The 19,221-nt window shown below is 38.3% G+C and overlaps 1 protein-coding gene across 6 annotated transcripts in view; it reads left to right on the forward strand.

Annotated features, from left to right (window-relative positions):
- Positions 1-19,221, forward strand: part of zeb1b (zinc finger E-box binding homeobox 1b) — a 143,072-nt gene that overhangs the window by 93,243 nt on the left and 30,608 nt on the right. For 5 of the 6 annotated variants that reach the window (XM_073054786.1, XM_073054780.1, XM_073054784.1 and 2 more), the window contains exons 2-4: positions 4,553-4,759; positions 11,070-11,132; positions 16,540-16,728. In XM_073054786.1, the coding sequence (XP_072910887.1) occupies positions 11,111-11,132; positions 16,540-16,728 (211 nt within the window). In that variant the 5' untranslated portion in view covers positions 4,553-4,759; positions 11,070-11,110. The remainder of the gene's footprint in view (positions 1-4,552; positions 4,760-11,069; positions 11,133-16,539; positions 16,729-19,221) is intronic. The other variant, XM_073054781.1, reaches the window with a different exon arrangement.

A 19,221-nucleotide genomic window follows, 5' to 3' on the forward strand; every position in this document is an offset into this window, starting at 1 on the left:
AGCTGATAATTGCATTCTGATAATTTTAGCCTAACGCTTTTCCAATGACTGATGGCGTTTCACCTCTTTCTGATCGCTTTATTATTTCCACTTTATTTTCAACCGTGATCGTTTTCCGTCAACAGAACAGAAACACTGCGGATTCAGCAGCAGCTGCTGGTGGTGGGTCCGGAGCTCCCCTGGGTCCTAAAATCCACCGCACTAAGACAGGTTAAATAAGGGACTTGAGCATCTGCGTTTTTGGTATCCGCGGGAGGTCCAGGAACCAATCCCCCACAGATAAGGAGGGCCGATGGTACTCCAGTTTTGATGCAACACAAAAAAACACAATAGACAAAGTACACAATAGTAATAACACAGTAAATAGTAAATATGTATGATAGTGTATATGCATTGATTGTATGTCCATAAAGTGATGCTAGGCATGAGAGTGTCTACTTAAGGTGACTTGACAGGAAATGTTAAAGCAGTGGTGTAGGGGTGGGTTAATGGGTGGAGGTGTTTGATCAGTGTGACTGCTTGGGGAAAACCTGTTGTCAAATGAAAAGAAGCAACACTTACATAATGCAATAATATTTGAATTACAAAACTGCAGTCTGGGTGCAGAGGCAACATTTACTGTTTTTGAGTGTGGTGGTCTGGTGGATGCTATGTATTGTCCTCCTTAACGGGAGTGGGACAAAAAGTCCATGAGCAGGATCCTTCATGATGTTACTAGTTCTTCTTTGGCGCCTTTTGGTATATATGTCCTTGATGGTGGTTAGGTTGGTTCTGGTGATGGGTTGGACAGTTTTGGCTACCCATTGTAGAGCCTTTCTGTCTACCGCAGTGCAGTTTCCACAATCATGCAGTGATGTAGCCTGTTAGGATGCTCTCTAGGGCACAACTATAAAAGGTCGTGAGTATTGATGTGCACAGTCAGGTTCTTTTCTGACTCCTCAGAAAGTAGAGGCATTGGTAAGCTTCCTTGATTATGTGGGATATGTTCTGGGACCGTGAGATGTGCACTCGTTGGAGTTTGAAACTGCTCGCAGTTTCCACTGCTGTGCCTCTGATGTAAAAAAGAAAGGGGTGCAAGTGGTGCGAGTTCTCCTGAAATCAATAACCATCTCGTTTGTCTTGTTGACATTGAGAAAGAGGTTATTTGCTTGACATCAGGCCTCAAGCTCTTTCACCACCTCTCTCTAGGCCATCCTCATCGTTAGATGAGAGTGTGATCATTTTATGAAGTGTTACTTCAGTGATCATGGGTAGCCCACTGGGGTAAGATTAAATGATTTGTGATGGGAGAGGAGAGTGTTGTCTTTGAAGGGGCTGAAGAAGAGTAGTCTGAGACTTGCCTGAATTGAGTTGAGTACCTGGTGCCAGGCTTGGGACTTGCTATAATTTTGTGCAGCTGCAGTCCAAATAGTTAAGTGCAACAAAAACCTGGCTGTGCGTAAATTAACCAACATGCTTTGGATGAGCTAATTCCTTCCCGCAACATTTTAAACTCAATTTCCAGTGGAAAGTGCCCAGTTGAATTTATAGTGGTGTAGTGGGACTAATTGGACCTCTTTAATTGCATTTTACTCAAATAAACCACTACTTTCAAATGAGTAGCATTGAAGCAGGTATTGTCAGTGAGAAAATTTCTACATAAAGACAGTGTATTAACATTTCCTCATTCCTTTCCAGACCTCATAACAGGTCTCTGCCTGAAACGCCGACTATTTATTCATCCCCTTAGATACTGCCTGACCTGTTGAGTTCATCTAGCAGTTTGTGTTTGTGTGTGTTGGTCTGGATTTACAGCATCTGCAGAATCTCTTGTGTGTATTAATCACGGTCTAGCTGAAGTTTATTTAAAATCTCATGCCCGGATTATGTACTTGACATTTAACCTGGCCCATGATTTAACATTTGCCTTCAAATCCAACAATGAGGATACTTCATATTAGTAAGTACCACTGCCTATTCCAGTATTCCGGTATTCAGTCAGCCACTGTGTCTCAGCCCCATCTTCAGTCCTGGACCTGGACTTGTGCTGAGTTGCTGTGAGAATAGGATGCTGAGTTGCAAATCCAGCAAATCTTTTGACTTTGCATTATTGGATCTGTTACTCTGCTTTGACAGAGTCCAATGGCAAAATCCTAGCTTGTTATCCTATACTGGCAGATCCAATCCAGGAAGATCTGATAAATAATTAGTGACCTCTATTAGTTTGAAATAGGATTCCATGCTTGGAGATCAGGAGGCAAGTGGTAAATTACTTACTATTTGCTTTGAGAAATGCTTAAAACATTAATTTTAATATTATTTACATGATTTAGCTAATTTGTAAAGTGCACCCAGAGTGCAAATTTCAAAGGGGAGCAAGTCTTCAGAAACCACCTTGAGTGCTTGTTCAGTTGGCTCAGCCTCACACACACAGTAAATGTGGAATGAATCTTATGGTTATTAAAAGACTTGATTTTAGAACCACATTAGTATATCTGCTTATTATTATTTCTAAACATTTTAAGTTGACCATTAAAGTTAAGATTCTGGCTCAATAGGGCACGCTGAACTTGTCTAGAAATTGCTTTCTTTATGAGCTTTAACTGGACAATAAACTGGACTGGTCAAAGAACACTGAGGCTGTCTACAAGAAGGGTCAGAGCCGTCTCTATTTCCTGAGGAGACTGAGGTCTTTTAACATCTGCCGAACGATGCTGAGGATGTTCTACGAGTCTGTGGTGGCCAGTGCTATCATGTTTGCTGTTGTGTGCTGGGGCAGCAGGCTGAGGGTAGCAGACACCAACAGAATCAACAAACTCATTTGTAAGGCCAGTGATGTTGTGGGGGTGGAACTGGACTCTGACAGTGGTGTCTGAAAAGAGGATGCTGTCCAAGTTGTATGCCACCTTGGACAACGACTCCCATCCACTCCATAATGTACTGGTTAGGCACAGGAGTACATTCAGCCAGAGACTCATTCCACCGAGATGTAACACTGAGTGTCATAGGAAGTCATTCCTGCCTGTGGCCATCAAACTTTACAACTCCTCCCTCAGAGTGTCAGACACCCTGAGCCAATAGGCTGGTCCTGGACTTATTTTTTCCCCTTGGCATGATTAACTTATTATTATTTAATTATTTATGGTTTTATATTGCTATATTTCTTCACTATTCTTTGCGGTGCAGCTGTAACGAAACCCAATTTCCCTCAGGATCAATAAAGTATGTCTGTCTGTCTGTTCTTCATTTACATTTTTTTTTTGTAAGGTTGATGCTTGCTCTTTTCTCTTTACTAAACCTTTTTAACATTTATTCCATTAATAGAGCCTAAAAACACTTGCAACTTTTCACATACTCTTAATCTGCATTTTAGTGTATGTTACAGCTTCTGACCCTATTAAATTCAAAGTGTCTTTTACTGTAACCAATAGGACATACTTTTCTAAAGCCTGGCAACAGTGTTGCCTTTATACATATAATGTTTTTCCCCAATTGAAAGCTCTTTCAATGACCAGTAGCACCCACCTACAATTACCTGCCAATCTCTCAATTTGTCCTCCCCCAATAACCAGGGATCGCAGTATGTAGCTGAGTTCTTTAAGATGGCCATGCCAGCCATGTATTGCAACTTTGCAGGCAGCAGAGGACCTACTGCCAGTTGGGAGATTTTGCCAGGCTTGACATTGGTAGAGGACCATCAGCCCAAATAGTGTGAGATCAGCCAACTCAAACTACTTACCAACGATTCTATTACATACAAGTTTCTCTTAACAGCATTTCTTTTTGGTGCATTTGTTTATTGATGCGACAATTTGTTCATAATGATTTGAAGTGCTATTTCTATGTGGAGTCTCAAAATAGTTACGTAGTGCTGAAATTATTGTTGGAACTGTAGGCTTTTGCTACATGTAATTGCTTTCTGATTTAACTATCTTTATCATTCTGTTATTTTTCCATTTCCAAACCAGCAGTCCATCAACATATTTTTTTATTAAAGAATGTCAGTTTGTGAGCTCTGCCAGATTAGAATCTTTCTCATTCGTACCCCGTACACTTCTAGTACTTCAGCATATCTATAGTACTCTTACTGAATAAAATGAATATTTTAGGAATGCAGTCCAATTAGTATCAGCAGTAATACTTGGAATTAAAATTTTAGTATCAATATATTCTTTCAGTTGGAAGGAAATGTTTCAACAATTCTGACAGTGTTCAGCTGACTTCATCTCTGTTTCTCTCTCCACAGATGTTGCCTGACTTGTTGAGAATTGGCAGCATTTTCTGTTTTTAGGATGAATAAAGTATCTATCTATCTATCTATCTATCTATCATAATCAAAATAGGCCCTTTGGCTCAATATTTCTTTGCTGACCATGCTAACTCCATTTGCCAGTACTTGGCCCATACCCATATGCAGCATTGGTTTCAAATGTCCACTTAAATCGTACAAACTGTCAGTAGAGTACCTGCCTCTGCCACTTTATCAGGAATGTTTAAACACAAGATAACCATTAGTACATTTTGGGATGTCTGACAAGTCAAAAGTTGAACAATTGTTTTATTTCTTTTGCAGTTACCAATTATAATAATGTTGTTGAAGCAAGTTCGGACACGGATGATGAAGATAAATTGCATATTGTGGAAGATGAGAGTGTGACTGATGCTGCAGATTGTGATGCAAATGCACTGGAGGATGATTTGCCAACAAAGTGTTCAGTATTGCCAAGGAAAGATGATACAGATGAAGAAAATGAGAGTGCTGAGTGGAGAAATGAAGAGGGTAAGTATTTTTAAACTTTGGAAGAATAATGTTCTTTTCTTTTCATAAGGTTTGTTCTTTGCGGTATTTTGGAATCTAGCAATCTTGCCTAGGTTGAAATCAAATGCTGACGCAAAGATAATTTACTAGAAAATCTACAAACTGTTGCAAGGATGGCAAGTAAAAATGATGCTATATTCTTGAGGCATTGTGAACACAGGTTTCCAGAGCAGTAATCACGAGGGTTCTCATGACAGCCTTTTAAGCTGGCATTGAAGTTGAAGCTGTCACCAGAATCCTTGGGCCTTTTAATGGAATTAATTACGACTTCCATTTGATTTCCATGCTCTGCAGTCTTGACATAAATTATAACTGGAATACTGCATGAGTCTCTCTATTCAGCTACGTGCATTTAACAATTCCTGATACTGTATATGTCCATCAGCTTTGTACGTTATTCTGATTTTTCAAAGCTACACCAGTGACCCTGCAGCAGAATGATATATAAACATGTGACCATGAGTTGAGGCTTGAGGGGAAAATTATGAAAAAAATTGAGGGATTAGCTGAGAAGTAAATAATGAAAATGCTTTTAATTTAGCAACTTTTTGTCATATTTAAAAAGCAACTTGTTCTAAATGGTAGCTGCCATCATATAATTTGGCAAAGTTCAACAATGTCACACAAATTAACTTAAGGTTTTTGTATATCACACTCATAATTCAGCTAGATTTTGTGTATGTCTATGTACATACCAATCCTGATTCAGTTGTTTCGTTTTGTGTAAATTGATGTAAGGAATATAGGCTGGAATCAAAAAAGGCAATGTAGTAACCTAGGAACTACAGTTTATCTTTGGAATACATAGATGCACAGAATCTTACTCGAGTGCTGGTGAGAAATGTTTTGGCCTAGATGTATGTACGTGTATGTACACGTACGTACACACCCGTGCTCGCTCTCTCTCCCCCTCCCGCCCTCCCTACCCCTCGCGCTCCCTCCCCCCTCGTGCTCTTGCTCGCTCTCTCCCATAGTTGTCACTCTTTGTTCCTATAACATAAGTTCAGAGATATTTGAAGTTGTCTGACAGGAATATAGTTCACACATGCAGAAGAAAATAAATATTACTTTTAACAATTTGTGTGAAAACACACGTGTGTGTCATTTCTAAGTTGTATTTCAGCAATGTTGGCGCTGTAAGTGTTCCTACTGCGATGTCTTGAAAAATTCCAAGTACTAGTTTTGGCCTTTCAAAAATACTTTTGAATATTGGAAATGATCAAGGTTGCTGATGTGAATACAACAAAGAAAAGCATATTCAAGTTGTCTGCAGCATGGTCATGGGCCTCAGCGTGGTCACATTTTGACTTGCTCTGGAGTGAGAGCTATATACTGTATGTCCTAATTCATAAATATACTTCTGTTTGCTTGAATGCAGTTGAAGATGCTTTGGTTGTATTGAACTGGTAGCTCCAAAGCATATATTTATATATTTAAAGCACTATTGCAATTTTGAAAATAAAATGAACATTTAATAAAGTTGAAAATGGTGGCATCAGAAACATAGTCCATGAAACTGTTTCAAAGTCATGATAACTTTCCACTTGTTCTGTGCTCTAATGAAAGCCTCTGAATTACACTAAGAATATGCTAATAAAAGCAGAGCATTTGATAAATGTCCATGGTTGGATAATGTTGATATTCAAAGGAATTTGTGTGTGCTTGTACACAAGTCACTGAAGGTCAACCTGCAGGCTCAGCAGGCAATAAGGGAATGTATGTTAACCTTCGTAATGATTTTTTTTTGTAATAAGGACATGTATTGTGATTCTATAGGGCCTTGGTGAGATGGCCCCTGGAGCACTGTGTGCAGTTTTGGTCCCCTTATCTAGCAAAAGATGGACCTCTCTGATAGAGGGAGTGCAGTAAAGGTTTATGAGACTGAATCTGAGGATGGCAAGTTTTCCCGAAGAGATGAGATTGAATGAAAAGATATAGACTGTATACTCTTCAGATAAGATTAAATAGTGGTCTACTGCACTCGCAGTGCATTGTGTACAAAGCTAGGCAGGGAGTTAAACGCCTTCTCAAAAATTACCTGAGCCAGAAGCTTTCTACAGGGTTTTGTGAAACTGCAGAAAGTTATGTAAAACATGTATTTCATTCAACAGAGAATTATCAGGCACCTGAATATACTAATATTTTTGATTATTTTCACAATCAGCATTAAACAAAGTAATACACACATGCATCATTCTATAGTTATTGCTGTGGACGAGAGTGATGAACGATAAACATAATACTTCAAATACTTACATTGTTTACCAATATTAAGAAAGCTTAAGACTCATAGATACTGCTGTTTCAAGGGCAAATAAAGAGTGGATGGAGATGGACGTCGAAATCTGAATTAACCCACGCTGGAAGTGCTGTAAGGAAAAAGGAGCTTACAAACAGGAAGTGATGTTTTTACAAAACAAACTGGGCCTCTAGAGACAGAACAAGGGGAGAGAATCATAGTTATACAGCTTGGAAATTTGGCATTTGGTACAACTTGTCCATGTTGGCCTGGCTTCATACTGTATCTGGATCCATTTGCGTGTGTTTGGCCCATATTCCTCTAAAGCTTTCCTATCCATCTCCTGACCAAATGCCTTTTAAATGTTGTTATTACACCTGCATCTACTCTTTCTGTGGCAGCTCGTACCATATACCCACCACACTCCAGGCTATAGGTTTCCCTTTATAAATAAATAAATAAAGTTAGCACTTTATTCCCTGGAGCAAATAAGAAAGAGGTGAAATTTGATAGTTATGAGGGGTTATAGAATCAGAATCAAGTTTATTATCAACAGCATGTGACATGAGATTTGTTAACTTAAGGTACAGGTGGCCCCCATTTTTCGAATGTTTGCTTTACGGCAGCTCGCTGTTATGAAAGGCCTACATTAGTGCCTGTTTTCGCTAACCAAAGAGGATTTTCACTTTTACAAAAAAAAAGACGCCCGCTTTATACATGTGTTACCCCGAGAAAGACTACCATGACCTTGTGAAGCCTTGTGTGGGCAGTTGTGAGCGCATGCATGTACGTGCGTAGATGTCGTAAAGTGAAGAAGCAATTACCATTAATTTATATGGGAAAAAATTTTTGAGCGTTCCCAGACCCAAAAAATAACCTGGCAAATCATACCAAATAGCACATGAAACCTAAAAGAACTCAAACATGTAGTAAAAGCAGGAATGATATGATAAAGACACAGCTAAATAAAGTAGAAATATTTTATGTATGGTGTAGTTTCACTTATCAAAATTGGGAAGACAGCGAGCCAAAATCGTTTTGGAGAAAAAAAATCGGCAAGTACACGCATGCACAAACAACTGCCCACACAAGGTTTCACGGCAATGGTAGTCTTTCTTGGGGTAAACACACGTATAAAGCGGGGGTCCTTTCGTAAAAGCGAAAATCCTCTTTGGTTAGTGAAAACAGGTACTAATGTAGGTCTTTCGTAACAGTGAGCTGTCGTAAAGCGAATGTTCAAAAAACGGGGCCATCTGTATATATTTGTATCCCTAGTTTCTCTGTTCTACAACACACTCTAGGGCCCTACCATTTACTGTGCAAGTCCTGCTCCCATTTAAAGTTGCCAAAATGCAACAACCATTTGAATTAAATTCAACCTGTTATTCTTTGGGCCACTTTCCTAGTAATCTGGGTCCTGCTGTAATCTTAGACAACCCTCTTTACTGTTCACATCAATTTTGGTGTTATCTACAAACTTTACTAACCATTTAATCTACATACAACATGGGACCCAGCACTGATTCCTGTGTCACACCACTGGTCACAAACTCCACTACCACCAATCCAATTTTGTATCCAATTATCTGTTTGAACCTGGACCAATGTGATTTAACCTTCTGGACCAACCTACCCAGTAGGACCTTGTCAAAGGTATTGCTAGGTTCCACATTGACAGTGTCTACTGACTGCTGAGTTCATCAATCTGTTCTGTAAAATCACACCTCAGTACTGCTGTTGAATGTCATTAAAACATTTCAAAAAGTCATTAAAGGTTGTAACAGTTTAGATGCAAGGTGGATGTTCCACATTCAGAATAGGGTGCAAACCATTCAGAACTGAGTTGGCAAAAGAAACTTCACTCAGAGGATGGTGAACCTCAGAATTTCTCTACCCCTAGGAGCTCTAGAGGCTATTGTTTTGTATTGTTTTCTGGATATGAAGAGAAGCCAACATTGGGAAAAATGTTGTAGAATACTTGATGAATGGCAGAGAAACCATATGTTCTTATGTTAACTTGGGCTGCAACAGTTTGTAAGCCTATTTTTCCACTCATTGAGGGTAACTAAGAATAGGTAATAAATATCATGAGGACATAAACACAGGAGATTCTGCAGATACTGGAAATACATAGTAACACATACAAAATGCTAGAGAAACTCTGCAGGTCAGATAGCATCAATGGAAAAGTTGATGTTTTGGGCCAAGACCCTTCATCGGTACTTTACATAGATGCAGCCTGACCTACTGAGTTGCTTCAGCATTTTGTAAGTATTATCCTGAGAACTATTTTTTGAAATGATAGCAGAATATGTCAGCACCACAGTAAAACGTTGTTTACTTCCATGTGTTTATTCCTACAGACACAAAAGGCAGAAAGAAGAACTAGAATGAAATGGTTTCAGATCGGCCTTCCTCATAGGAAGTGGGTTTCTTAATTAGGTCATTGGCCTCATAGGCAAACGTTATGAAATCAGAATCAGGTTTATTATCACCGGCATGTGACGTGAAATTTGTTAACTTAGCAGCAGCAGTTCAAAGCAAATTACAATTAGCTATGTACATCTCTTAGCTTGCTTAATTTTAGTTCGTGTTTTAAATGTGCCATATCTGTATTTATTATAAGGGTGAAGTAGAGAAGGCAAAAACAGAATAAACAAAAGCAATAATCAGAGACCTGTACTAAAATTTGTGATTTTCTTTTGTAATATTTATGGAGACAAATTGTCTGTACTTAAATTATTCAAACTGGATCTCAACAGTTTGCATTGAATGGCCTTGTCTATTCTTGTTGCACAGAAATGTAGTAGGGAATGAAAAAAAAATCCACAATTCAGGCAAAATACATTTTTTGGGTATTGGAATTCTACATCAACGCAGTAGTGACAGATGTACTTTTAAAGCTGGCAATTCAACTCCTAGCCATTAGCAAAAGCTCAATCCTGCCATTCATCAGATGGCCAGTCCCTGGAGTCCAATAGGAAGTGTAAATTTCCACATTTTTCCAGGCACTTATGTTGAGAAATCTGCTAATTGTAAGTACACTGGTTGTACTGAATTCCATGAGAAGAAACTGCTCTGGACAGAAGGGGTCTTGGGGTCCAAGTCCATCAGCTCCTTGAAAGTGGCTGATGAGGTGACAAAAAAAGTGTATGCTCTGCACATCTCCTAAACTAGTATTTCATAGACACTAGAGGCTGCAGTATGAATCACTGACCATCATCAGCTGTGGTAGTGTTAGGTTAAGGCCTATCCACTATCCTGTCTTTCATGGGCAAGCCAATTCTGAATCTTCCGTGAATCAATCTTCCATGTTGGACCTTGCCAAACACCTTATGAAAATCTATGTAGTTAGCCATTTAGCCAAGGTCAGCTCATCATGGTGGGTACTTCTCTCATATTGCGAGGTTTTTTGAATTCCAGAAACGTATCAACTGTTGTTGTTTTCATTCAAAGCAGTGGCTGCTGCAGCCCCCTCTGGGTAGACAATTTGAAAGGTTTACCACCCTCTGAGTTAGTGAAGAAGTTCCATCCCTAAGGACCATAGCACGAGTCAGTCCCAAATCCAACATGCACAGCTCTACACTCATCGATCACATTCACTACATTCTCAAAATCTCACTGATGAGTGCTGGAAGCTGAACTACCATTAGATCATTGCACCAGGGACTCACTTTAAGTAAAAATAAGCTTAAAGTTTGGCAGCTGACTAATGCAACCTGGTTCATTGTTTCTGTGCTCCATTGTGCCAATGGTGTTAAATAACTTTATGACTTGGTAATCACAAGGAAGAATGTCTGATCTTAAAAGCTGATATAATTTAGTATTACTTCTGCAGCTGCACAATCAAATTAAAAGCAAATGATTTGAACAGATAAATGGAACATCTAGGTGTAATACCCAAGGAGTTGTGGGAAGCTTATTCATTTCATCTTGGCTCTGGTTATTTATTTTGACAAAAATGTACTGAGTAATTAATTCACTTAGTTTTATTTAAATAGACTTTGAGATTACTTTATTCTTGCTTTTCAGGAAGGAAAGAAAATACGGGCAGCCTGGGGCCTGAAGCCCAGATGCTGAGTGATGGTTGCACAGGTACAGACCAAATCTTTTTATGGGCTAAATAATTAATCTGATGTGCATGTTGTTGTACATGATCTTGCTTGCTGTTCAGTGCCACATATGCAAAGGTGGAGGACAAAGAAAAAAGATTTGAGTTGAGTGATTAAAATGAACTCTTTTATACTTCGTGCATTTTGCTGCAATTGTGAATCCATTGTTGGATTAAATTAGTCAACTGTTCACACCTTGAATGTGGGAAGAGAAAATAAATGCAAAATAATTTCAGATTATAAAATAGTTCTCCAATGGTGAATAGCTTTAAGACATAAAATACTCGTATATTAGGAGACCATGGAGCCTGGATTATTTATGGAGGAATCCACTTAGTTCAAAGATCACAACCTTTCCTTACTCTTACCTCATATCCTTGCTACATTTAAGCCTTTAAGTATACAGTTCCCTTTTGCAGGCAATGATTAAAACTGACAGATTAGGAAAAGTGTTCTGATATACTATATTCTGCCGGAGAAAACAAAGCAAGTTTCTTACATTACATCCAATGGCTCTTTGTGTTCAAATTTCATTTAAAGTGTCTGTTGAGTGCTTTCTGCATGGAGTGAGAAAATTGATTATCCTTTCCTTTTTATACAGGCATCTGTGTTGAGGTTTATGAAATAGGATAGAGATTTTGTTTTGTCGCAGTGCGTAATTTAAGGGGAACTTTGAGTTAAATTTGCACTAGTTTACTGGAGAAATTGTTCAATATTTCATTCACTTGCATAATCCTAAATGTGAAATCTTGCATGAACCATTGCATTTGGGCAGGGTATCAAGACCATTTCCTCTGGATTAGAAACCTGGTATTGTTTCTACCCCTCCCCCCCATGTAGCTATAAATATGCTTATCATAAATAATTTTTATACAAATATATCTGACCACCATCTTTGAGTATCCCAATTTTAATAATAAAAAATCAAAATACAAAGAACTTAACAATATTCTGTTTCATTGGTTTACATTTACAATTTTTAAAAAAAGGCCATCTTTAAGTAAAACCAGAGTAAGTTGCATGTCTCGGAATGATCTTTGTAATGTATCCAAAAGTATTCCTAGCAACTAGCAATATTAGTTGTTAATACCGTTTTCCACTATTGCTGGCCAAAGTCACAGTTTCTATGTGCAGAACTGTTTGTAACTTTGACAGTGATACTGTATAAAAAGAACATTCAAGCCAGTTGTTGTAGGTTTTAAAGGTAAGGTCTGGGATGTTAAAGGGGTGAGGCACAGATGTATACATTGTAATGTGCTTATCACCATAACATTTACAGAGATAAAATCCTGTCATAACCACTTCAAAAGCAATGCCTCCGCAGGTTCAGCTTTACTAAGGCTGTCCTCACTGAGATATGTGACATTCTGCAGGAAGATTTCAAGGCATGCACATGTATATGAACTGCTGTCATTGTGAAGGTTAAAGTCTCAGGCATTCTTTAACTCTGTAGATCAAGGATCATTCCAGGCAGCTGCACATGTGACACAGTTTCCTACCATTAACAGCATTCTAAAGGTCTCTCTGATTCCATTCTCAAGACATAACTATTCCATGCATTTTGAAGTAAAAGCAGACAATTGAGAAATCCTCAATAGTCAAACAGCTTCAGTGAAGAGAAATGGACTTCATGTTTCAGTTTGAAGGCGTTAGTAAGAAGAGGGAAAAGTTTGAAATAAAATTTTATTTTTTGTTGCAGGGAAGGGTGAGACCATAAAACCACAAGACATAGTTGCAGAATTAGGCCATTCAGCCTTTTGAGACTGCTCTGCCATTCAATCGTGGCATATTTATTTTCCCTTTCAACCACATTTTCCTGCCTTCTCCCCATAACCTTTCACGTCCTTACAAATCAATAAGCTATCAACTTTCACTTTAAATATATTCAATAATTTGCCTCTAGAGCTGTCAGTGGCAATAAATTACACAGATTCACCACTCCTCATCCCAGTTCTAAAGAGATGTCCTTCCTATTCTGATGCTGTGACCTCTAGTCCTAGTCCCTCCCACTATTGAAAACATCCTCAAATGTTCCTTGTCTGTTAACCCTATTATTTCCAGGATTATTCTTCTAAACCTCTTCTAGACAGTCTTCAATGCCAGCACATTCTTTCTTAGATAAGGGGCCTAAAACTGCTCAAAATACTCTTAAGTGCGGTCTTACCAATGGCTTTTAAAGCCTCAGCTTTATGTTCTAGTTCTCTCTAAATGAATACTAGCATTGTATTTGCCTTCCTTAATACTGACTCAAGCTACAAAATTAACCTTCAGGGAATCCTGCATTCTTAAGTCCCTTTGTACCTCCAATTTATGAATTTTCTCCCTGTTTAGAAAATAGTTTACACCTTTATTCCTTGTAACGAAGTGCAAGATGTTGCACTTGCCTATGCTGTGTTCCACTTGCCCCTTCTATACCCATTCCCTTAACTTGTCCAAGTTCTTCTGTAGATTCCCTGGTTCCTCAATACAACCTTCCTGTCTACCTATAGTCAATTCCATCATCCAGATAATTGACATAAAATGTGAAAAGTAATGGAACTAGCATTGACCCCTAAGGAACATATCATGAGTCATCCACAAATCAACCAGAAAAGGCCCGCTTTATTCCCGTCTCTGTCAGCCAATCTTCTATTCGCGCTGGGGTATTATCTTTCCTGTAAGATCATGGGCTCTTACCTTGTTCAGCACCTTCATGGTTGCAGCTTGTCAAAGATCTTCTGAAACAACATCCACTGATTGACCTTTGTCTGTCTTGCCTGTTATTTCATTGAAGAATTCCAACAGACTTGTCGGGCAAAATTTCCCCTTATGGAAACCATGCTGACTTTGGCCTATTAAGTTGTGTACTTCCAAAAGCCCTGGAATCTCATCCTTAATAAAGGACTCTAATCTCTTACCAACCATTGAAGTCAGGCTAACTGGCCTATAATTTTCCAGTTTTTTGCCTCCCTCCCCTCTTAGACATTAGAGAGACATTTTTTTATTTTCCAGTCCTTCACAATCTCTTTAGCTACATTTTTGAGAACCCTGAGCTGCAGTCCATCTGGTCCAGGTAACTTTTCATTTTCATACATTTCATCTTCCCAAGCACCTTCCCCTTAGTAATGATGACTACACTCACTTCTGCCCCGATTCTCTCAAATTTCTGACATGCTGCTGAAGTCTTCCATTGTTGAGAATGTTGCAAAATACTTGCTCAGTTTTTCAACATTTCTTTGTCCCATATTACTACATCCCTAGTGTCATTTTCCAGCAGCCTGATGTCCACTCTTACTTCTCTGTTGCTTTTTATATATCTGAAATTATAATATATATATGAAAATATATGAAAATATATATGAAAATATGAAAATATATATATATTATTGGCTATCTCAGCTTCATATCTTTCCCAAGAAGGCTTTTTTAGTTGCCTTCCAGCTTCTCACTAATTTTTGGCCTTTACCTCACTCGTGCCTTTATAGTTTTTACTCAGCTGTGATACTGGTGCAAACAATTTTAGCTTCTCCCTTTCAAGAGTCAGTTCTATTATGATTACTGCCTCCTAAAGGTTCTTTTACCTTAGGCCCCCCCTCCCCCATCAAATCTGGTTCATTGCACAACACCAAACCCATAATTGGCCATTTCCTTAGTGGGCTCTTCCACAAGCTGATCTAAGAAGCCATCCCATAGCATTCTACAAATTCTTTTTCTCAGGGTTCAATCCCAAACTGATTTTCCCAATCAACTTGCATATTGAAAGCCTCCATGTCCATTGTAACACTATTCTTTTTATATGCTGTTTATATCTCCCATTGTAACTTGTACCCCCATCATGGCTACTGTTCAGAGTGTCTGTATCTAACTCCTATCAGGGTCTTTTTACCCTTGCAGCTTGGTTCAGGCAGAGCCTGAAGCTGTCTCTTTCCCCAATACCATTGCCAATGTTGTACAAATTCAAACCTACTTCTCCCACTATAATCTTTGAGCCATACATTTAGCACTGATCTTATTAGCCCTCTGCTAATTTGTGCATGGCTCAGGTTGCAATCCAGAGATTATTACTTTTTTGGTTCTGCATTTTAATTTGGTCCCTAGCTGTTCAAGCTCCTTCAGCAGAACCTCTTTCCTCTTCCTTTTGTCTGAAGGAGGCATAGAGAGGGTGGCCAAAGGGAAGGACCAAAGTTTAAAAAATGAAGCAAGCACTGTACTGTATCCCCTTGGTCAAAGGTGGTGACAAATCAGCATATAGAAGTGAAATTGAAATTCTGGCTGATGCTGAATGTCAGCAAAACAAAGGAGCTGATTATTGACTACAGGAGTAGAAAATCACTTTTTTAACTTTAAGTTGCTTAGGAAGGTGCTGTAAAAAGCTGGTGGGATTTGGTGGAGATGGAAGTGTGGACTGGAGTAGTACAGAGTATTTTTAAAAACAATCCATAGACATACAATATGGAAACAGACCATTCAGCTCATTGAAGTTGCACCAATCAAGAAATACTCAACTACACTAATCCCATTTTATTTTGTCTCATTGCATTCAACTCCCTTCAAATGCTACCGTGCACCTTTGTACTATGGTCAATTTACAGTGATCAATTAGCCTACTACCTCAAATCTTTGCTTTGAAGAAACCAATATGGGAACACAGAGAGCATGTTGTGCTGTCAATGTGAGAGGAAAGTACTTATCTTTTGCTTCTTTAGGTTCCTAAATTTAAAATTTTCTTTTGAAACAGGAAGACTGTGTCTTATAATCCTTTTCTTGCAAACTTCATGGAGATCTTGCATTTGGCTAAGTACCCTGGTTTTTGTCATCAGTTGCCTTCTTCAGAACACAGTCTTTTGCATTTGACCCTGAAACTGTTAGTGATTTTAAAGGCATGTCAGCAGCCCACACTTACCCAGTGGGATCAAAGGAGACGGGCACTTAAAATGCAGTGTACTTCAATTCCTCCAGGCAGAGTCTTTGTGAACTCGCTCAGATTGGCGATTTGTGCTGCAGCACGTATGGCAACATTATTTTAATGCAGAATTGTGCAAGTTGTTTCTTTTTGGTAGATTGCCTGTAGCATCTAGCAAAATTTGTCTTAATGATTTAGGGATCTTTCTCAAGATTATGAATTTAATTGCTCTCTGTAGAATGGCACCCTCAACAATGCAATGTATCTTCAGCATTATTTAAGTCTTTGTGTCATACTTACCTCTTGAGCAAGATTGGAAACTGAAATTTTCTGAACAGTCTCATTTTAACATTATTGAATTAAAGCTGTACAGTGGTAGTAATCTGTTTTGCATGATTTATTTTTAAATATAAAAATGAATGTTATTGCACTTGCAGAATGTGCAGTATGTGATGCATTTTGTTTTGGAGATGTATTGTTGAGTGACTTAGTATGACATTGTTGACAGCTAATGAAGAAGGCTGTGATTCTGATGGAGAAAACTGCTTTCATGATTCAACTGCAGAAGATGAACAGGCCCATGATCCAAAAGTTCAAGAATACCTTCAGCAAAAAGACACAGCTGTCATTTTCCCAGAAGCCCCAGAGGAGCAACATAGAAGAGCCACACCAGAAGCTAGTGGACAAGAAGAAAATGGTAATTTACGAATTATCAGCCTTATAGCATGTAATTTTTTTACTATTCAAAACCATTTATTAAAAAACATTTGCTACAGAAAAAGAAACTTTTTAAAAAAAATCTGATGCAGGATATCTGAAACTAAAATAAAAATTCTGGGAATTCTGGTGAAGGGTTCTGGACCTGCAATGTTAACTGTTTCTCTTTTCACAGGTACTGCCTGATCGACTTAGAATTTCCATCTTTTGTTTTCATTTAATATTTCTTAGTTTATTTTATCTTTGTGTTTGGTCCGATGGATGGTTTACATAGATTTTGTGTTGGATAAAATATGCAACACTTGCATTGTTACGTAGTAGTCTAGATTACACCAAAAATTAAAAGTAAAATAATTAAAATTGAATCTCAATAATCTGACATCCAGGATGCAGCAGTTACACAAATAATAACTAGACTAACCAAATCTTTCAACCCAATATACAGTTAACTTTTCCTGCCTAGAGCTGTAATTTTTTGCCTTCTGTGCATATCTCTTCACTTTGATTGCAGGCTTAGTCACTACTCACTGGAAGTGTTTCCCTAAGTACCTCTGGCTGGTGCCTCACTGCTTTCAAAGGGTTTTTCATTTCCATTGTCTACAGTTCATTTTCAAGCACAATCTTAATATCGGTGTAATTTTCCTGCTATAATTACTTTCTTGTTTGAAGTACTTTGAAATTATTTTGGATATAGGACTTTGTATATTATATTTTCTGATGCAATATTTTTTAAAAAGAAGCACTTAACAACCTATTTGTGTGCCAAATATATTTTGACTTACTTTTCAGAACAAATATTTTATCCATCTCATCACAACTGAGACCCGTGAATTTCTTTAACAAATTGAAAGAAAACGATATTCAGCCAATGGTTAAGTTTCTATTTTAGTTTTTTTTTAAAAAAACAATTGTTATGTATGTTTTTTTTTCATTAAAGTAACTCAAACATTAAATTCCAGTTGCTTTGTGGAGGAACATTTTGATAATATTGTTTCACTCTTGGTGTTAAAAATTATTTGTAAACAAACAAAATAGAATATTTACTTCACAAATTACTATTGCAATGCCCAATGCAGTCTGCTTAATTGAAGATTTATCCATCTTTAATCACCCTTTCGAGATTTAACTAACTCATGTCTTGAGCATAAACACCAGAAATACTGCCGACGCTGGAAATCCAGAGAAACACACACAATACTGGAGCTCAGCAGGTCAGGCAGCATCTGGAGAGGAATAAGCAGTGAACATTTCAGAAGGAGATCCCTCTTGTGATGAATGTACAAATTAAATACTAATTTTGCAATTGAAATGATTAATGCTGTAGCAATGTGCACTCAGGAGGAGCCGTTAAGTACATTTAGGTTATCACTGAAAGAAACAGCAGAAGAATTGCAAAGGACAAAGCTGTTCCTGTCATTCCACTTCTTTTATTGAGCAACCCCATGGACCATTCTCCCTGTAACGTGGAAGCCTTTGTTTTAAGACCATATTATATAGGAGCAGAATTAGGCCATTTGGCCTATTTCTCCCTCGGCCCTAGATTCCTGCCTTCTCCCCATATCCCATCATAACCTGACGAATCAAGAATTTATCAACCATCTACCTTAAATATACTCAATGACTTGGCCTCCATGGCTGCCTGTGGAAATAAATTCCACGGATTCACCACCCTCTGGCTAAAGAAATTACTCCTCATCTCCGTTCTGAATCGACATCCCTCTATTCTAAGGCAGGATCCTCTGGTCTTAGAACCCCCCCCCCCCCCCCCCCGAACTTAGGAAACGTCCTCACCATGTCCACTCTATCGAGGCCTTTCAATGTTCAATAGGTTTCATTGCAATTACCCCTCATTCTTCTGAATTCCAGTGAAGCTAAGAAATTCATCTCATATAATAAGTCTTTCAATACCCAAATCATTTTCCTTTGAACCCTCTTCAATGTCAGCGCATCCCTTCTGAGATAAGGGGCCCAAAACTGCTCAATACTCCAAGTGACGACCCTCCCCAGAACTTTATAAACCCTCGTCAGTACATCCTTGCTTTTATATTCTAGTCCTCTCAAAATGAATGCTAACATTGCATTTGCCTTCCTCACCACCAACCCAGCCTGCAATTTAACATTTACAGATTCCTGCAAGAGGACTCCGAAGTCCCTTTGCAATTCAGATTTCTGAATTTTTTCACCATTCAGAAAATAGTCCACACTTTTATTTTTTCTACCAGTGTGCTTTGTATCTTGTTCAAGGTGTCATCTTGTGCTTTGGTTGTTGTTTCATCTTTTTTCCTCATTTGTCTAATTTTTAAACAAATTATTTTGTCCAAATACTGCTGTTGATAGTCAATCAGATTAAAAAGAATAGATTTCTGCCCAGCACAAATCCATCCCAATAACCACAACACAATTACACTGGTAAAACCCCATTTTTCTGCTATTAAGTAATTACTCTTTGAATTCTTCGCTCAGCAATATGGGT

This window comes from Hemitrygon akajei, chromosome 8 (genome assembly GCF_048418815.1).
Source record: "Hemitrygon akajei chromosome 8, sHemAka1.3, whole genome shotgun sequence".
Taxonomy (NCBI): Eukaryota; Metazoa; Chordata; class Chondrichthyes; order Myliobatiformes; family Dasyatidae; genus Hemitrygon; species Hemitrygon akajei.